Raw genomic sequence first — 14,913 nt, 5'->3', positions numbered from 1 at the left:
TTATCTTTTTTAAAAAAAAATTTCCATTTCCATTGGATTCTATTTCATAGACCCCCAGCTCTCTGCTGATATTCTCCATGTTTTTTTAAAATAATTAATTAATTAATTTATTTATTTATTTATTTTTGGCTGTGTTGGGTCTTCGTTTCTGTGCGGGGGCTTTCTCTAGTTGCAGCGAGCGGGGGCCACTCTTCATCGCGGTGCGCGGGCCTCTCATTTGTTGCGGAGCACAGGCTCCAGACGTGCAGGCGCAGTAGTGGTGGCTCACGGGCCCAGTTGCTCCGCGGCATGTGGGATCTTCCCAGACTAGGGCTCGAACCCATGTTCCCTGCATTGGCAGGCAGATTCTCAACCACTGCGCCACTAAGGAAGCCCCTCTCCATGTTTTTTAATCCATTTTCATGTATGTATTAAGATGGTATATGTGTATATATTAATATACACATATGTATATTATATATTATGGCATAAATATGTATATATTAATCATGGCTATTTTAAAATTTATAACTGGTAACTCTTACATCTAAATAAGCTTTTTGTTCTCATTGTCTGTTTTTCTCTTGATTTTTTGGTCATTGTTTTTTAATCCTGACCATACCTGGTTATTTTTTATCAAATACTGGATAAGACTTATTAAAACATTTTAGAGGATATGGAATATATTATTTTCCACAAGAGAGGATTTAGAGGAGGCAGTGAGGGTCTAGCAAGTCAGAATGATCCAGTCAGGGATTGAAATGATCCAAGGTAGGAAGGATTTCAAGCATTTTGAGGATTGATCTATTTCTGGTTTTACCCCTATGCTTAGTGCTTCAGGAGTCTTAATAAAATTCTGTAGTGTTTACTAGAGCCCTTATTTTTTAAGAGTCCTTAACCTCCAGTTTTTATTTCCCAACTCAGTGAGATTGCCAAAAACTTTTAGTTCCCACTTTCTGCTCGGCCTCAACTTTTCATCCTAACCTCACATGCTTTAGGAAACAGTAAATTTCTCAAGGAGACATGCATGTGGAATGTCAGGCTTGCATCTCTGCTATTCCTTTCGTCCTTCAAGTCCTGGCTGCCATAGTTCCCCTGCACTCCAATTTTTACCTCCCTAGATTATTAAGATTGAAGCGAGCTCTAAACTGCTCCTGTGTGCTCAGTCACTTGTCTTATACAGTGAATTGGCAAAAATAAAACAAAATATAACAAAAAACTCTGAAGGAGTTAAAGCAATAGCAAACTAAGATGTACCTCACTGCGTTTCTCTCTTACCCTTGATCTTGTCCCCTCAGGTCCTGGATGCCTTGATTCCCCTCAAATGTCTTCATACAGAGTTTGTATAGATTATTCAATTTTCACAGCTGTTTTGGGGGTTTCTGTTTGTTTTTTGTGGGTTATTTGTTTTATGCAGAAAGAATGAGAGAAAGCTTCAGCTTCATACTGAAAAGCTGAAATTTACATGTCTACTTAACATACAAGCTTAACAACAAGGGCATCTTAGAATTTTTCAAATCAACCCATACCTCTCCCAGTTTATGGGCTTTTGCTGTCCCCTGTTTTACTACTAGATTGTCTCATTACACACAAATTAAACCTTTTTTTTTTAATACTTCCATGTTTATTTAGACTGGTATACACATTTACCATTGCTTTTGAACACATACATTCTCATGTTGAGCCTTTTTATACCAGGGACGATTTTCCTTCTCTTTGAAATAAATGTATTATATGTACTTTCATGAGGGTCTTTGGGTGATAAGCACTGCTGGCTCATGCTTTTCTGGAAAAGTCTCAGTTTTACTTGTAAGACAATTTGCTAGGTACAAGTCTCTAAATTGAAAGACTGAAAGCATATGTATTTAAGTTATTCTACTCTCTCCTTGTTTCCTTTGTTGCATTGAGATATAAAGTCACTCAAATTGCTTTTTCTTCACAGTTGAGTTGTCTTTTCTCTCTAGCTGCTTGTGAATGTTTCTACATTTTCCCCAAGTATTCTTCAGTTCTACCATGACATTTTTAGGCCTAAATTCTTCTTTATTTATCCTGATAGGGGTTTTTTGATCTTCCTATATGGTATATTTCAACAGTTCTGGAAAATCCTCAGGCATTGTATCTTCATATATTGCTTCCCTGTTCTCTCATTAACCCTTTGCCCCCTCAACACCCATCAGACGTATGTCAGACCTTCTTGTTTCTATCTTCCATGTCTTTTAACCTCTTACATATCTGTATCTTTGTTTCTCTCATCTCCATTCTGAAGAGCTTCTTTGGAATTATTTCTCAGTTCACTAATTTTCTCTTCAGCTGTTTATAATCTGTTAATTAACATAGCCATTGCATTTAAATTTTATCCTCTCCACTTTATATTGTTCCTCACCAGTAATCCAGCTCAGATTCCATGGTCCATTTTAAAAATAATTTCCTTTCCTTCTCTACCTTCATTATACTTGATTAGCAGCCTCAGGTAAGCATGGCTAGAGAAACACATACAGTGCCTCCTGACAGTTATATTACATTTCTATGAGCCATTCTCTTTTCCTCTCTTCTAGACTATTTTATAACTTCTCTTCTGTCCTCAAACTCTAATACCTTCTCCCTGTCCTCACTCAGATCATGACCATGGTTGACACAAGTACCCATCTACTGCTATCTTGCCCTCACCATACCTACCTATCCCCCTACCAACATCTGTGCCTGTATCCTCTGCTTTCCCTCCTCTAACTATGAATCACTGAATTGTTGCTTCTGAAGACCAACCCTCCATCTGTGCACTGACTCCTGCTCCTACACACTGTTTCAAAACTATTGTTCCAACTCTTCTTTCTTCTGTCTCCTACATCATCATTTTTTTCTCCCTCTCTCTCCTGTATTGTTGCTACATCCCCTTCCAGCTTCCACCCTATTTCTCTGCTCTTCTTTATATCAAACTGTTTCATAGAGTTATCTCTACTCACTGTCTATAGTTTTGCTGTTCTCTCTTAAACTCACTGTTATCTGATTTTTGTCTTATCACTGCAGTCAGCTGCTCATTTCAAATCACCAATGACCAATTTTCAGTGACTATCTTATTTAGAAATGTATTGTTGCCCTCCTCTTTGTTTATCTTGTTTTCTAGGACAGCACAATCTCCCAGTGTATCTCTTTTGCTCTGACTGCTCCTCAGTCTCCTTTTCTGGTTCCTTTTCATCTTCTCCAACCCATAAATTTGCACTTTTCTAGGGATCACTACACTTGTAGGCCATTTCTCTCTACTGTTACTTCCTTGTTAAAATTATCCAGTCTGATACCTTTAAATACCATCTGGATGCTGATAATATGCAAATTTGTGCCTCTAGCCCTAGCCTCTTTTCTGAACTCCAAACCTGCTATCCATTGCCTACTCTGTATCTCTGCAGGGATGTCTAATATGTGCCTCAGACTCTCCTTCTCCAAACCTGTTCTTTCTACAGACTTTTGTCTCCATTGATGAACCAATCCGGTCTTCCAGTTTTTCAAGCCCCACAACTTGGTATCATCCTTGATGATTCCACTTTTATCTTCTCATTCAAATTATCTGCAAATCCTCTTGGTCTACTTTCTAAATAGAGTTACATGACCACTTTTCACTAATTGCACTGCCATCACCATTGTTCTAAACTACAGTTAACTTTAACCTGGATCATTGCAATAGCTTTCTAAATGAAACCTGTGCTTTTACCCTGCCTCTTTATGGTATGTTCTTGTGATATACCAGAGTGATCTTTCTTCAGTAGGAGTCAAATCATGTCCATCTTCTGCTCATAACCCTCTGACAACTCAACAACTCCCTTATAATAAACGCCAAAGAACTTACAGCCATGGTTCAGGCCCTTTAGGACTGGCTCCTGTTTCTTTCTCACTTCTTCCCTTTCTAAGACTCTTGCTCACTCTGTATCAGCCAAGGGGGTTCTTACTGTTCCTTGAACGTACTAGGCATACTCCCATTTCCGGACCTTTGGATTTGCTGTTCTTCTGACCAGAAACACTATTCACCTAGATTTGCACACTTCTCCAAGGACTTTGCCCACATATTGCCCTTCTCAGCAAGGCTGTCTCTAACCACTCTACTTATAATTGCAGTCCCAGCCCCATCGCCTGGTATTTCCTTTATTACATTCCTGTTTTGTTTTTCGTCACCCTCCTCATAGCCGTTCTTACCATCTGATGATGTAGAATATATAGTTTACTTACTTATCAATCTCATTCCTAATTCCCAAATATAATGTAAGCTCTATGAAGGCTGTTTTGTTTGTTGGTTGGTTGCTTGGTTTTGTTCACTGTTGTGTCTAGATCAGTGTGGTTCATGGTAGGTGTTCAATAAATGCTGGACAATCAATTTATGCATGAAGTAAAACAGTGACAAAAAGATGGGGTTAGTGCGTTAGTGCTCAGGGTCGGGGTGAGGGGGTCACACTTCAGAGTGAGGAAATGTTCAAGCAGTAGCTTCCTAAATGAGAGAAGGTTGTGTTCAGAAGCAAAATCCTGGACACCATTTCATCTCTTGGGGTCTGCAAATAGTGCAACATGACTAGGAATCTAGGATGTGTGGTGGGTGTTGGCTTATGAAATAGTCAAGTATCAGTCAGTTCAAGGAAGGTCTTAGATGTTAAACTATGAGGTCTAAATGTCATAAGGTAGGCCAGGAAGCAATAGAAAATATTATTCAGATGAAAGGGCATGACATGACCTGTAGGTGTTTTTTTTTGGTTTTCTATTGTTTTGCTTTATTATGTTGGTACATAAGGCATTTTGGCTTTCTCTTTTAATGACAATAAATCCAGGTATACCTTATTGAGAAGGGGCTGCTTACTGATTTGTTGTCATAGAAATGAACTTGTATGTAGTCAAATTAAAAACAAATTGTTGCCTTGTTTTCTCTTTGTTTAACCCTTGAGTTTTTTGGATCAGAACTAGCACAGTTTGTTTCACAGTACTCAATACCTTTATTCTAAAATAATCGTGTGTGTGTGAATCTCCCCCCAATCTGGGCCGGACACATACAGGATGGTTGTTCATAAAGACTGGTTATTTCAAGAGACACTGTTTTCAAATGTCTAGATTTAATCTTTAGTGTAACAAAAGAACTGATTTTCACAGTATTCTGAAAGGTGTGTGTGTGCTTCTCTTTCTCATTTTCTTTGTCATAGGGGCCACACCAGTGGTTTTCACAGAAAGTTAGGCCCCTCTTCAGTATTTTTCAAACGAAACATCTTCCAACCCCTTGAATATTCATTCAAAGTCATTGGGCTTTAAAGCAGCAGTGTCTTAACCAAACTAAATCAACTAGCCCTTCCTTTGTGCTTCTTGAGATGCTGTTTCTCCATACAATTTTAACCCAGGAGTCTAGTAAGGAAGATGGATGTTTGGTCAATTTTCGTCTGTTTTTCTTCTAAAATAATCAGTTCCACTTTTATAATAATTTTATCTTAAGCCTTAATTGACTTTATGAGGTGATCTTGACTTCTTTATTCTATTCCTTAAAATTCAGTGTTTACTTGGGGATATAGGAATGGGTAACTTAAAACAGAGAGTAGATTTTCCATTAGCTGAAACTTGATATAGAAGTTTCTCAAAGATTTTCTACCACAAGTGAACATTTAATTTTGTTATTACATGCTTAATGTTTACATGCTATCTTAAGTTATGTCATTCTACTACAAAGTAGAGTAGCAATTTGAGATCATCTCGTTAATCTGACCAATGTTGGGTCAAAGTTATACTCTGAATAATGATCATATTGAGCGGCTCCCCAAATTTCTGTGGCATCCTTAGCTATTTATGAGAACAAACATAAAATAATCCATGATTTTGTATGAGCACCCCTACCATAATATATATATATATATATATATATATATATGTGTGTATATAAATATATATATATTTAAATGAGGATCTTGATTCCATTGTTCAATTTCTTTTAAACATTATGAACAATGTGTAGGTCACAAATGGCAAATGCTAATTTATATAATCACACTTTGTATGTTTGTTTCATTTGTTTTAACAAATGCAATGTTTTTGATTCATTCAGAGACTTGATTTCATTTAATTGAGCTATTTCCTAGTCTTAAATCTACTCTCAAGGGACAGAAGGACAAAATTTTAAGATAATCTTAAATGAGTAAATCCTAAAGTATTTTGGAAAATAGCCATGCTATTGTATTTGGTATTCCAAGTTAACTACCTTATAGTGAGGCATCCTCTTGGATGTATAGAAGATATTTAATAATTGGTTGGTTGGTCAATTTTATCGACCACTTCATAATGAAACCTGAGAAAAATGTAGCCTGATTTGTTCTTTAAAACTGTTTGTGACATAAGATAATATATTTCTCAGCCCTACCTAAAGAAACAATACCTAGAGGATTTGTTCAAGAGATATGTTCGTCCATGGCAATGCTGACTAAGTTCCTCAATCACAGCTACCTTGGAACCACTGACTCCCTAAGATAGTATTTCTGTTTTTAGGTTTTCCCCCAGGAAAACGCAAGTGTCTTTATGAATCATTTTTCCTCATCTGAGATTTGGCATGCTTATATTCTTCATATCTAATTTCATAAAAATTATGGCAAACACATTTTGGGGTAGAAAGTGAAGAAATATTTGTAAGCTGAAGATTTCAGGTAATTTCTTAAAGTTACATTTTTGGGGAAGGTTCAGATAGGGTCACCATTGCATCTGCATCATGGAACATAGGGAAACCTGCATGATGGGGTGAGAAGCTTCCTTGGTGTCAGAGAAATCAGGCTTCACTGCTTCCGACATTTTATAGGTGGTTCTGTTTTAATTCTGAGTAGTTGTTCCCTTGAATGGATATATTATATTCACTTGTTGGTGGACATTTGGGCTGTTGCCAGTTTTGTTGTTGTTGTTATTTGGAATGAAGCTGCTATGTTCTGAACATTTGTGCGCAAGTCTCTGGGTCATATGTTAAATATCTAGGAGTAGGAGGGCTTGAATTACAGAGGTGTATGCACAACTTTTTGAAAAACTGCCATGTGGTTTCCCAAATCAGTTATCATTTTGTATTCCTACCAGGAGTGTATAAGACCTCCAGTTGTTCCACATTGTCAACACTTTATATCTTGTCAGTTTTTTTTTTTTAATTTTAACCTTTCTGATATGTACTATTTCATAGGAGTTATTTGCATTTTCCTGATGGATAATCAAGTTGGATGTCTTTCCATGTGCTTTTAGATATTCATATAGATTTGTGTGTGTGTGAAGAGTCCGATCAAATATTTCACCAATCTTTATTGAGTTGTCTTCTTACTAAGTTGTAAGAATTCTTTATATATTCCAGATACATGTTCTCTTTCAGTATATGTATAGAAAATATTTTCTCCCATTTTGTGACTTTTTTTTTTCATTTCTTAATTGTGTCTTCCAAAGAGCAAAGGAAGAATAATTTCAATGTTTCCTTTTTCTTTTATTTACATTATTTTGTTGTGCTTTTTTGTCCTAAGAAATCTTTGGCCTACCCTCCCCTATGCCAAAGGTTTTCTCATATGTTTATTCTAGAAGTTTTGAAATTTTAGCATTTACTTTTAGATATGATTTATTTAACTTCTATATATGGTAAGTGGTAAGGGTTAGTGATTTTTTTTTCCCCACACATATATCCAGTTGTTCCAGCATCATTTGTTGAAAAGACTCTCATTTCTCCCATTGAATTACCTTGGCAACTTTCTTAGAGATCAGTTAATTACACATATGTGGATTCTATTTTCTGTTCCATTACTATAGCTTTATAGTAAACTATATTAAGTAGTATAACCTTTATTTTTTAAAATTACTTTGACTATTCTGTGTTATTTACATTTCAATATAATATTCAGAATCAGCTTGTCAATTTTTACAAAATTGGGATTGCTTGCATCTGTGGATCAATTTGTGAAGAACTGCCATCTTAACAATATTGAGTCTTATAATCCATGAACTAGTGGCATTTCTGTCCACTTCTTTATGTATTCTGTAACATTCCTCAGTAATATTTTATAATTTCCAGTGAAGAGATCTTGCTCACATTTTGTGAATTTTATTCCCATGTATTTTATGGACTTTGGTTCTACTATAAATGGAAAATCTTAAATTTTATTTTCCAGATTTTTGCTGCTAGTTTTAAAAATACAATTGATTTTTAAAAAGTAACTTTATACCCTGTCACTGCTGGATTTGTAATTTCTACGATTTGCTTTGTAGATTCCTTAGGATTTTCTGTGTAAAATATCAGGTCATCAATAAAAAGAGACAGTTTTGCTTTCCTCCTTTCTGATACTTATGCCTTTTATTTCATTTATTTTCCTTTATTGCAATGACTAGGACATTCAGTCCGATACTGAATAGGAGTAGTGAGAGCAGACATCCCTACCTTGTTTCTAATTTTAGAAGGAAATCATGCAGTTTTCTCCATCATAGAATCATTTTGTCTGTTCTAGAACTTCATCTAAATGGAATTATACAGTATGTGCTCTTTTTTGTACAAGGCTTCTTTCTCTCAGTGTGTTTTTGAGATTTATTCATGTGGTTGCATACCTAAGTAGTTTCCTTCTTAGCAAGTGTTGATTTTTTTAAAAGCAACTTCTCAAAGCATAATTTACATACAACAAACTATAGCCAAATATGATCAAATACGATAACTATAAGATTTTTGTAAGTGTCCTTTATCAGACTGAGGAAATTCCTTCCATTCATTGTTTGTTAATAGTGTTGAATTTTTTGTCAATATTTTTTTCCACATCTATTGAAATAATCAAGTTTTTTCTCCTTTCTGTCAATGTGGTGAATTACATTGTTTTTTAATGTGAAACTAATCTTACATTCTTGGAACATCTTCTAGTTGGTCACACTGTAGTATATATTTTTCATATATTTCTTGATTTGGTTCGCTATTATTTTCTTAAGGATTTTTGCATCTTTGTTCTGTTGAATATTTGCCTGTAATTTATTTTGTTGTAATGGCTTTGTCAGGTTTTGGTATCAGGGTAACACTGGCTTCATAAAATTGGTTGTGAAGTGTTCCCTCCAACATAATGTTCTTTCTTCTTTGAACGTTTGATAGAACTCAACAGTAAAAGCATTTGAACCTGAATTTATCTTGGTGGGGACATTTGTTCAATTTTGTTAAGTTGCATTTTTCAATAAATTTTTCCTTTGTTTAAGTGGTCACAGTTTTTGCCACAGAGTTATTCATTTTATTCTCATCTCTACCTTTTATACTTGCAATGTTTATTCTATTAACTTTCAATGTAATTATTGATATGTTGAATTTAGGTTACCATTTTATTATTTTTGTATTTGTCTACTATGTTTCTTATTCCTATTTCCCTTTTCTTACCTTTTAGAATTCCATTTTAATTCATCTGTTGACTTTATATCTATTCTTCTCTGCTTGTTCTTTAGTGATTGCCCTAGGGATTAATCCTGTTTGACTCAAATTGCACATTTGGTCACACCTGCTGTGGGTGGCAGCTTTGATCCCAATTCAGACACTGCTTTGAGTCTGCCCCATGTGTGTGGTACAGACCATAGCAGAGTTCACATACAGAATTTGGGATTTTCTTTTGCTTACTCTCTCCTTCCAGTGTGTTTGTACACTCTCTGGTGGCCCTAATTGTCACTGACTCCTTTGCCTGTATCCTTCATTCAGAAAGATGGCAAATTTTTCTGTTGAGTACCAACTGGTACCATCTCTGTGTCTGCAGCTCCTCTTGAGTCAAAGGTGCAAAAAACGTTAAAGTGACCCCATGCAGATCTGAGTTCTTTTCCAGAGGTTTCAACTCCCCTGCAAAATTAAGTAACTTTGTTTCAGACTCTCAGATAATTGGTCTCCTCTCCCTGCCAAGGGTTTCTATTTGTTTTTGCTAGAACCTGTTGCTAGGAAATTAATCCTTTATTACAGAAGTAGGAATTAGGCATTGAGTTTTTAAATGTTTCTGAAGGTACTAGTCTCTCAGTCTAAAAGAGTTTCAAGCCCTTTGAATGTGATATTTAAATGTGGCTCTTTTTTTTTTTTTGTAAAACACTCTGGGCTTACTTACCTATACCTGGTGGAGGCAAATATTATAGCAAATGAGGTGTTTGTATAACACAGCTGTCCCTCTAGTATTGGTTGATGTACAAGTAATTTTGTTGAAGACATTTTATAAATAGTTGATGATGAAAATAAATCAAAAATATGTTGTTTCCTATTTTTTCTCAATAGTTTTAGGTCAGCCTCTTTTTACTTGAAATTATATTTAGAAATTTAAAGGAACAGTAAAACCCCACTTATCCAGTAGATATAAATAAAGAAATAGTAATCCTTTAGAACACAGTTAAAACCTCTAATCCTAAAAGAACTTTAAGAACAGGGAAAGGGAAATAGGTAACAATGAGGAAAATCACTAGTTTTACATAGTAGAGAAGTTGCTGTACTGTTTTCTCTACTTTTCTCTATGTTGTTCATAATAAAACAAAACAAGACAAAAAAGTAAAAGAAAAAGAAAGCTTTAAAAAGCTAGGAAATTATAGGAAAATATATATATTATGAAATAATAAATAAAAGAAAGTTGATAAAGCACACCAAATTAATAGACTGGAAGACATCAACAGTGTAATAATTTGCATTGAATCAAAAAGTATTTCAAAAATTCTGTACTTATTAAAAAATGTATAGAGGTTTAGCACTAAAACAAAATATAATGTATAGACTGGGAGGCTAAAGAAAACTGTCATGATTTGCAGTTTATATGATTTTCCACACCACATCTCCAAAATGATATATTTGCAATCTCATAACAAGCAATAAGAGGGCTCAGAAATAATGGGAACAACATATAAATCAATGTTCCTGTACCTAGAAGTAACCAGCTAAAGTATATAAATTTGAAAATGACCCCATTTGTAATAGTATCAAAAGTGTTGTTACTTACAAAAAATAACAAAACATATGTAAAATCATTATGGTGAAAGTAAAAAAGATATTTTGAGATATATAAAAGAAGTCCGGAGTATATGGAGAAATAAAGTCCTTATAATTCAGAAGATCAATGTCAGGATGTCATTTCTCTCTGAATTGACATATACATTAAAGGCTATCTCAATAAAAATTTCACCAATAATTTTATAGAATGTTGCAAATTGATTTTTAAATACATGTGGAAGGATAAAGGGCAAAGAATGATCCGAGATAATTTTGAAAGTGAAGTAATTGGGACTTACCCACTCAGATATCATCTGGTTACTAAACTGCCGTTTAACAACATGGTCTTGGTGGAAGAACAATAATATAATTCAGTGGAAGGGATGAGAGGGTCCGTAAACAACCAACACAGTCATGTGGGAAGCTGATGTGTGACAGAGGTGGGCATGTAGATCAGTGAGCAAAGTATGGATCCCTTCAGTAATCTAATTCTGAAAGTTGACTGTATTCAATATCTTGTAATAACCAATAAGGGAAAAGAATCTGAAGAAAAAGATATATATGTGCGTATACCTGAATCACTTTGCTGTACACCTGAAACTAATACAACGTTGTAAATCAACTATACTTCAATTTTAAAAAATGAAATAAAAAATAAAAGTTGGCTATCTGTGAGGATGGAGTTCAAATCGGATGCTTGTTTCCAACAATAAACCAAAAAGCATTTGAGACAAAATAAGGAACACACACACGCACACACACACATACACCCACACACATACAATTACCTTTTGGAAGAAAACACAAGGAGATTGCTTTATCACCTCAGGGTAGCATATGATTTCTTAAGTAGAACATTGAACATTAAATGGCAGAAATGCTAAAGTCAAAGATTAATATGTTTGACTATATTAAAAAACAAACCACTGTTTCAACCTAAGTTTTCATTGATAAGAGAGTATAATGGAAAAATTGCAGAATATTCATTGGAATGGGGTACCATAGATCAGGTAAAATGAATATACTTGATTTATATATAACACCATCAATAGATCTATAAAACATAGTACTGAACAAAAAAATTCCAGAATGATCTCAACATTTTGATACTGTTTATGTTATTTCTAATATAAACCTTATGTCTCCTCAAGTGTCAAAGATTCACACTGATCATCATCTTGTGGCCATGTTGCCTCAAAATTGGGAGATTTTAAGATTTTTATGGATAAACAACAAGGTCCTACTGTATAGCACAGGGAACTATATTCAGCATTCTGTGACAAACCATAATGGAAAAGAATATGAAAAAGAATATATACATATATATATATAAATATATATAACTGAGTCACTTTGCTGTATGGCAGAAATTAACACAACATTGTAAATCAACTGAAGTTGAAGTTTTTATCCAAAATATTTGAATTTTTCAACATTGGCAGCCTCTTTGAAAAGTAATCATTCTTTCTAGTTCAGATACACCTCACTGTTGGCAAAATTTGGCCTGTGGCCAGCCTCTTCATGACTTTTGGATTTTCCACACTACTTCTCCTAAATTCTGGTACATTGAATCCAGCAGCAAGAAACTCTGAATCAGGTTGATAGGGTAATGAGGTTTCCAAATATGGGAACTCTATTCCAGAGTGTGACAGACCAATTCATTTCTCTGTCTTCTTTATTCTGCTACCAGTTCTAAAACTGTTAGTCATCATGTGTGTATCTGTGTGTGTGTGTGTGTGTGTGTGTGTGTGTGTGTGTATGTTTTAACCTATTTGGAACTCTATAGAGAGTCCTGGGTTTAATCTCCTTAAGTCAATGAATAGGAATTGAAGATTGCTCCCATCCTGTTTTTTCAAGCAGTCATTTGGTCTGTGTCTTCCAATCAGGTATTTTTAGTCACTGTCTGGAATTTTGAACTGTACATGATCCCGCTGGCATTATCCCTCCTCTTTGTCTACAATTTCATCAGACCTGCGAGGGGGAAGGTTGGCAGCATCCAGGACAGCCAGGTGAGCAAAGATTCCAATAATTCTGACATCGGACTAAAGAAAAAATGTGTTAGCAGTAAACCGCCACCACCGAATCATGACCCGAGTCCACTGCATTTGAGGTTTGAGGAGCGACACTGCACATGTATTCATGTTACAGGGAAGGTATTTATCATGTGTAATCTGGAGTCTTCTTCCTAGAGCATCTTGTGTTCCTGAGTCTTGGCCTGCCTTCTTAGCCCGAGTGAGCCATCTGGTTCTTGGTCAGCATTTCCATGCGGGCAGCACATGTCTGCGTGCCCATCTGGTTCTCCATAAGGTTCCCGGGAATGAGATTCTCAATCACTAGAGAAAAGCCTTTGGTGGCTCCTTGAGCCCCCTTCAGGGCACACGCAACTGGGAGGCTGCCTCAGGCCTCTCCCTATAATTATCCTGTGCAATATTCTCCTCTAGGCTGAAGCCTCAGGGGATACTCTGAGGCTTGCCAACTCCCAGGGAAATCAGAGAGTGCGTGGGCATGGGCCCCTCTGTTCTTGAGTGCCCAAGTTTTTCTTGCAATTCTCAAACTCACCGTGGTGTTAAAGGAGGCACAGGCAAGGCCTCTTCTCAAAGACATCCCCCAGCATTTACTTTTCTTAATTTTTCTCCAGTTCTCCCTCCCCTACCCCTCTTATCCCAGCCCATAGAATCTTTTTCTGCTCTGGGTTAGAAGGAACTTGTATTTATAGACTTGCTTTATGATATAATCTTGGCATTCCAGATTCAAGAACCAAGTTTTTGAAACAAAAATCAAAGGTCTTGAGACCTGATAACATCCTTTAGAAAAATCACCTGCACATTAGGTTTTCTAAGACTCAAAAGCTGACCATCTTCACCTATTTTTCCTTATAATGTTCTGATTATTTTAAAAAATTATCTCTGAAATAATGGATATTTAAGGAATGTTTCTGGTTTCATTTGGGATGGGGGAAATGAGTGTTATGGCAAGGAGTAAAACCTCAGACAAATTCCAAATTCTATTCTGTTTGGTTTTTGATTGTGTAGTGCAGTAAGCATGTGCATATATCAATAAATGAGGGGCCTGAAGAGGCTAGAACCAAGTAACAAATAAACAGGTTTAAAGTACAGGTTTATGTAAGGACTAAGTTTCACAGAGGTACAGATGAGGGAAATTTTTACAGAGAAGCATCTGTTGTAAAAGTGCTGTCAACTAACATTTTTACAGTTTTAATCAGATTTTATTTTCCCAGGTATATATATGATGTATACGTTTATAGCGTGTGTATATAGATATATATATGTGTATGTGTACATGTGTATTTGTAGGCAGGTATATATATGTATATATGTGTGTGTATGTAAATATGGGTACATAAGTGTACTTGTGTGTGTATGCATAGAAATGTGTATGTGCATGTATGAAACCTTTTTAATTTACTAAACATTTTCTAATTTATTACCTAATTTAATCTTGTTAACATAACCATGAAGGAGTCAAGAACTACTGTTTTCATTTCATGCTTCATAAAGCTAACGTTCAGAGTGGCAAAGTGATTTGCTCAAAGTCACACAGCAAAACAGTGCTGGAACAATGTCTCCAGCTGAAGACTTTGTCTCAAGATGAAGACTTCTGACTCCTAATTACAGAGTTTTTTCCTCCCATAACATGTTTCATTGTATTCATTTTTATCCATGTGCTTTTATGAAAAACGCTTGTTGCCAGCATTGAGTAGGTTAGTTCTCCAGCGTCAGTAAGTATTCCACAGACTGCTAGGGAGCTCCTAGGAATTCTGGGCGGTAATACAGTACCAGCCCTGAAGAAATTGCTCAGTGGTTTATGGAGGATAGCAGAGTACCTTCTGGATACTTCAGAGTTACTCCCTTATACAAACGTGATATTGACCATTCTTTTTTCCATTGGAACAATGGCATCTAATTAGCATGCCTGACCTTTGCAAGGTTAAGCGGAAAGGTAAGCGTTCAAATTGAAAATAGTCCCTGGTTTTCTGATACCCA

General features: G+C 35.6%; 1 protein-coding gene across 18 annotated transcripts in view; it reads left to right on the top strand.

Moving 5' to 3' along the window:
* The window catches only part of MCTP2 (multiple C2 and transmembrane domain containing 2), a 263,257-nt gene that overhangs the window by 207,140 nt on the left and 41,204 nt on the right, over positions 1–14,913 (top strand). For 16 of the 18 annotated variants that reach the window (XR_014243575.1, XM_082388908.1, XM_082388910.1 and 13 more), the window contains one exon: positions 12,796–12,918. The exons of the other annotated variants lie outside the window; for them this stretch is intronic. Coding sequence is in view for 15 of the 16 variants with exons in the window: in XM_082388908.1 (XP_082245034.1) it covers positions 12,796–12,918 (123 nt within the window). In the remaining variant the exon portion in view is untranslated. The remainder of the gene's footprint in view (positions 1–12,795; positions 12,919–14,913) is intronic. 18 annotated transcript variants of the gene reach the window in all.

This window comes from Balaenoptera borealis (assembly GCF_965194805.1).
Source record: "Balaenoptera borealis genome assembly, chromosome: 3".
NCBI lineage: Eukaryota > Metazoa > Chordata > Mammalia > Artiodactyla > Balaenopteridae > Balaenoptera > Balaenoptera borealis.
This window is presented reverse-complemented; position numbering and strand designations above follow the sequence as displayed.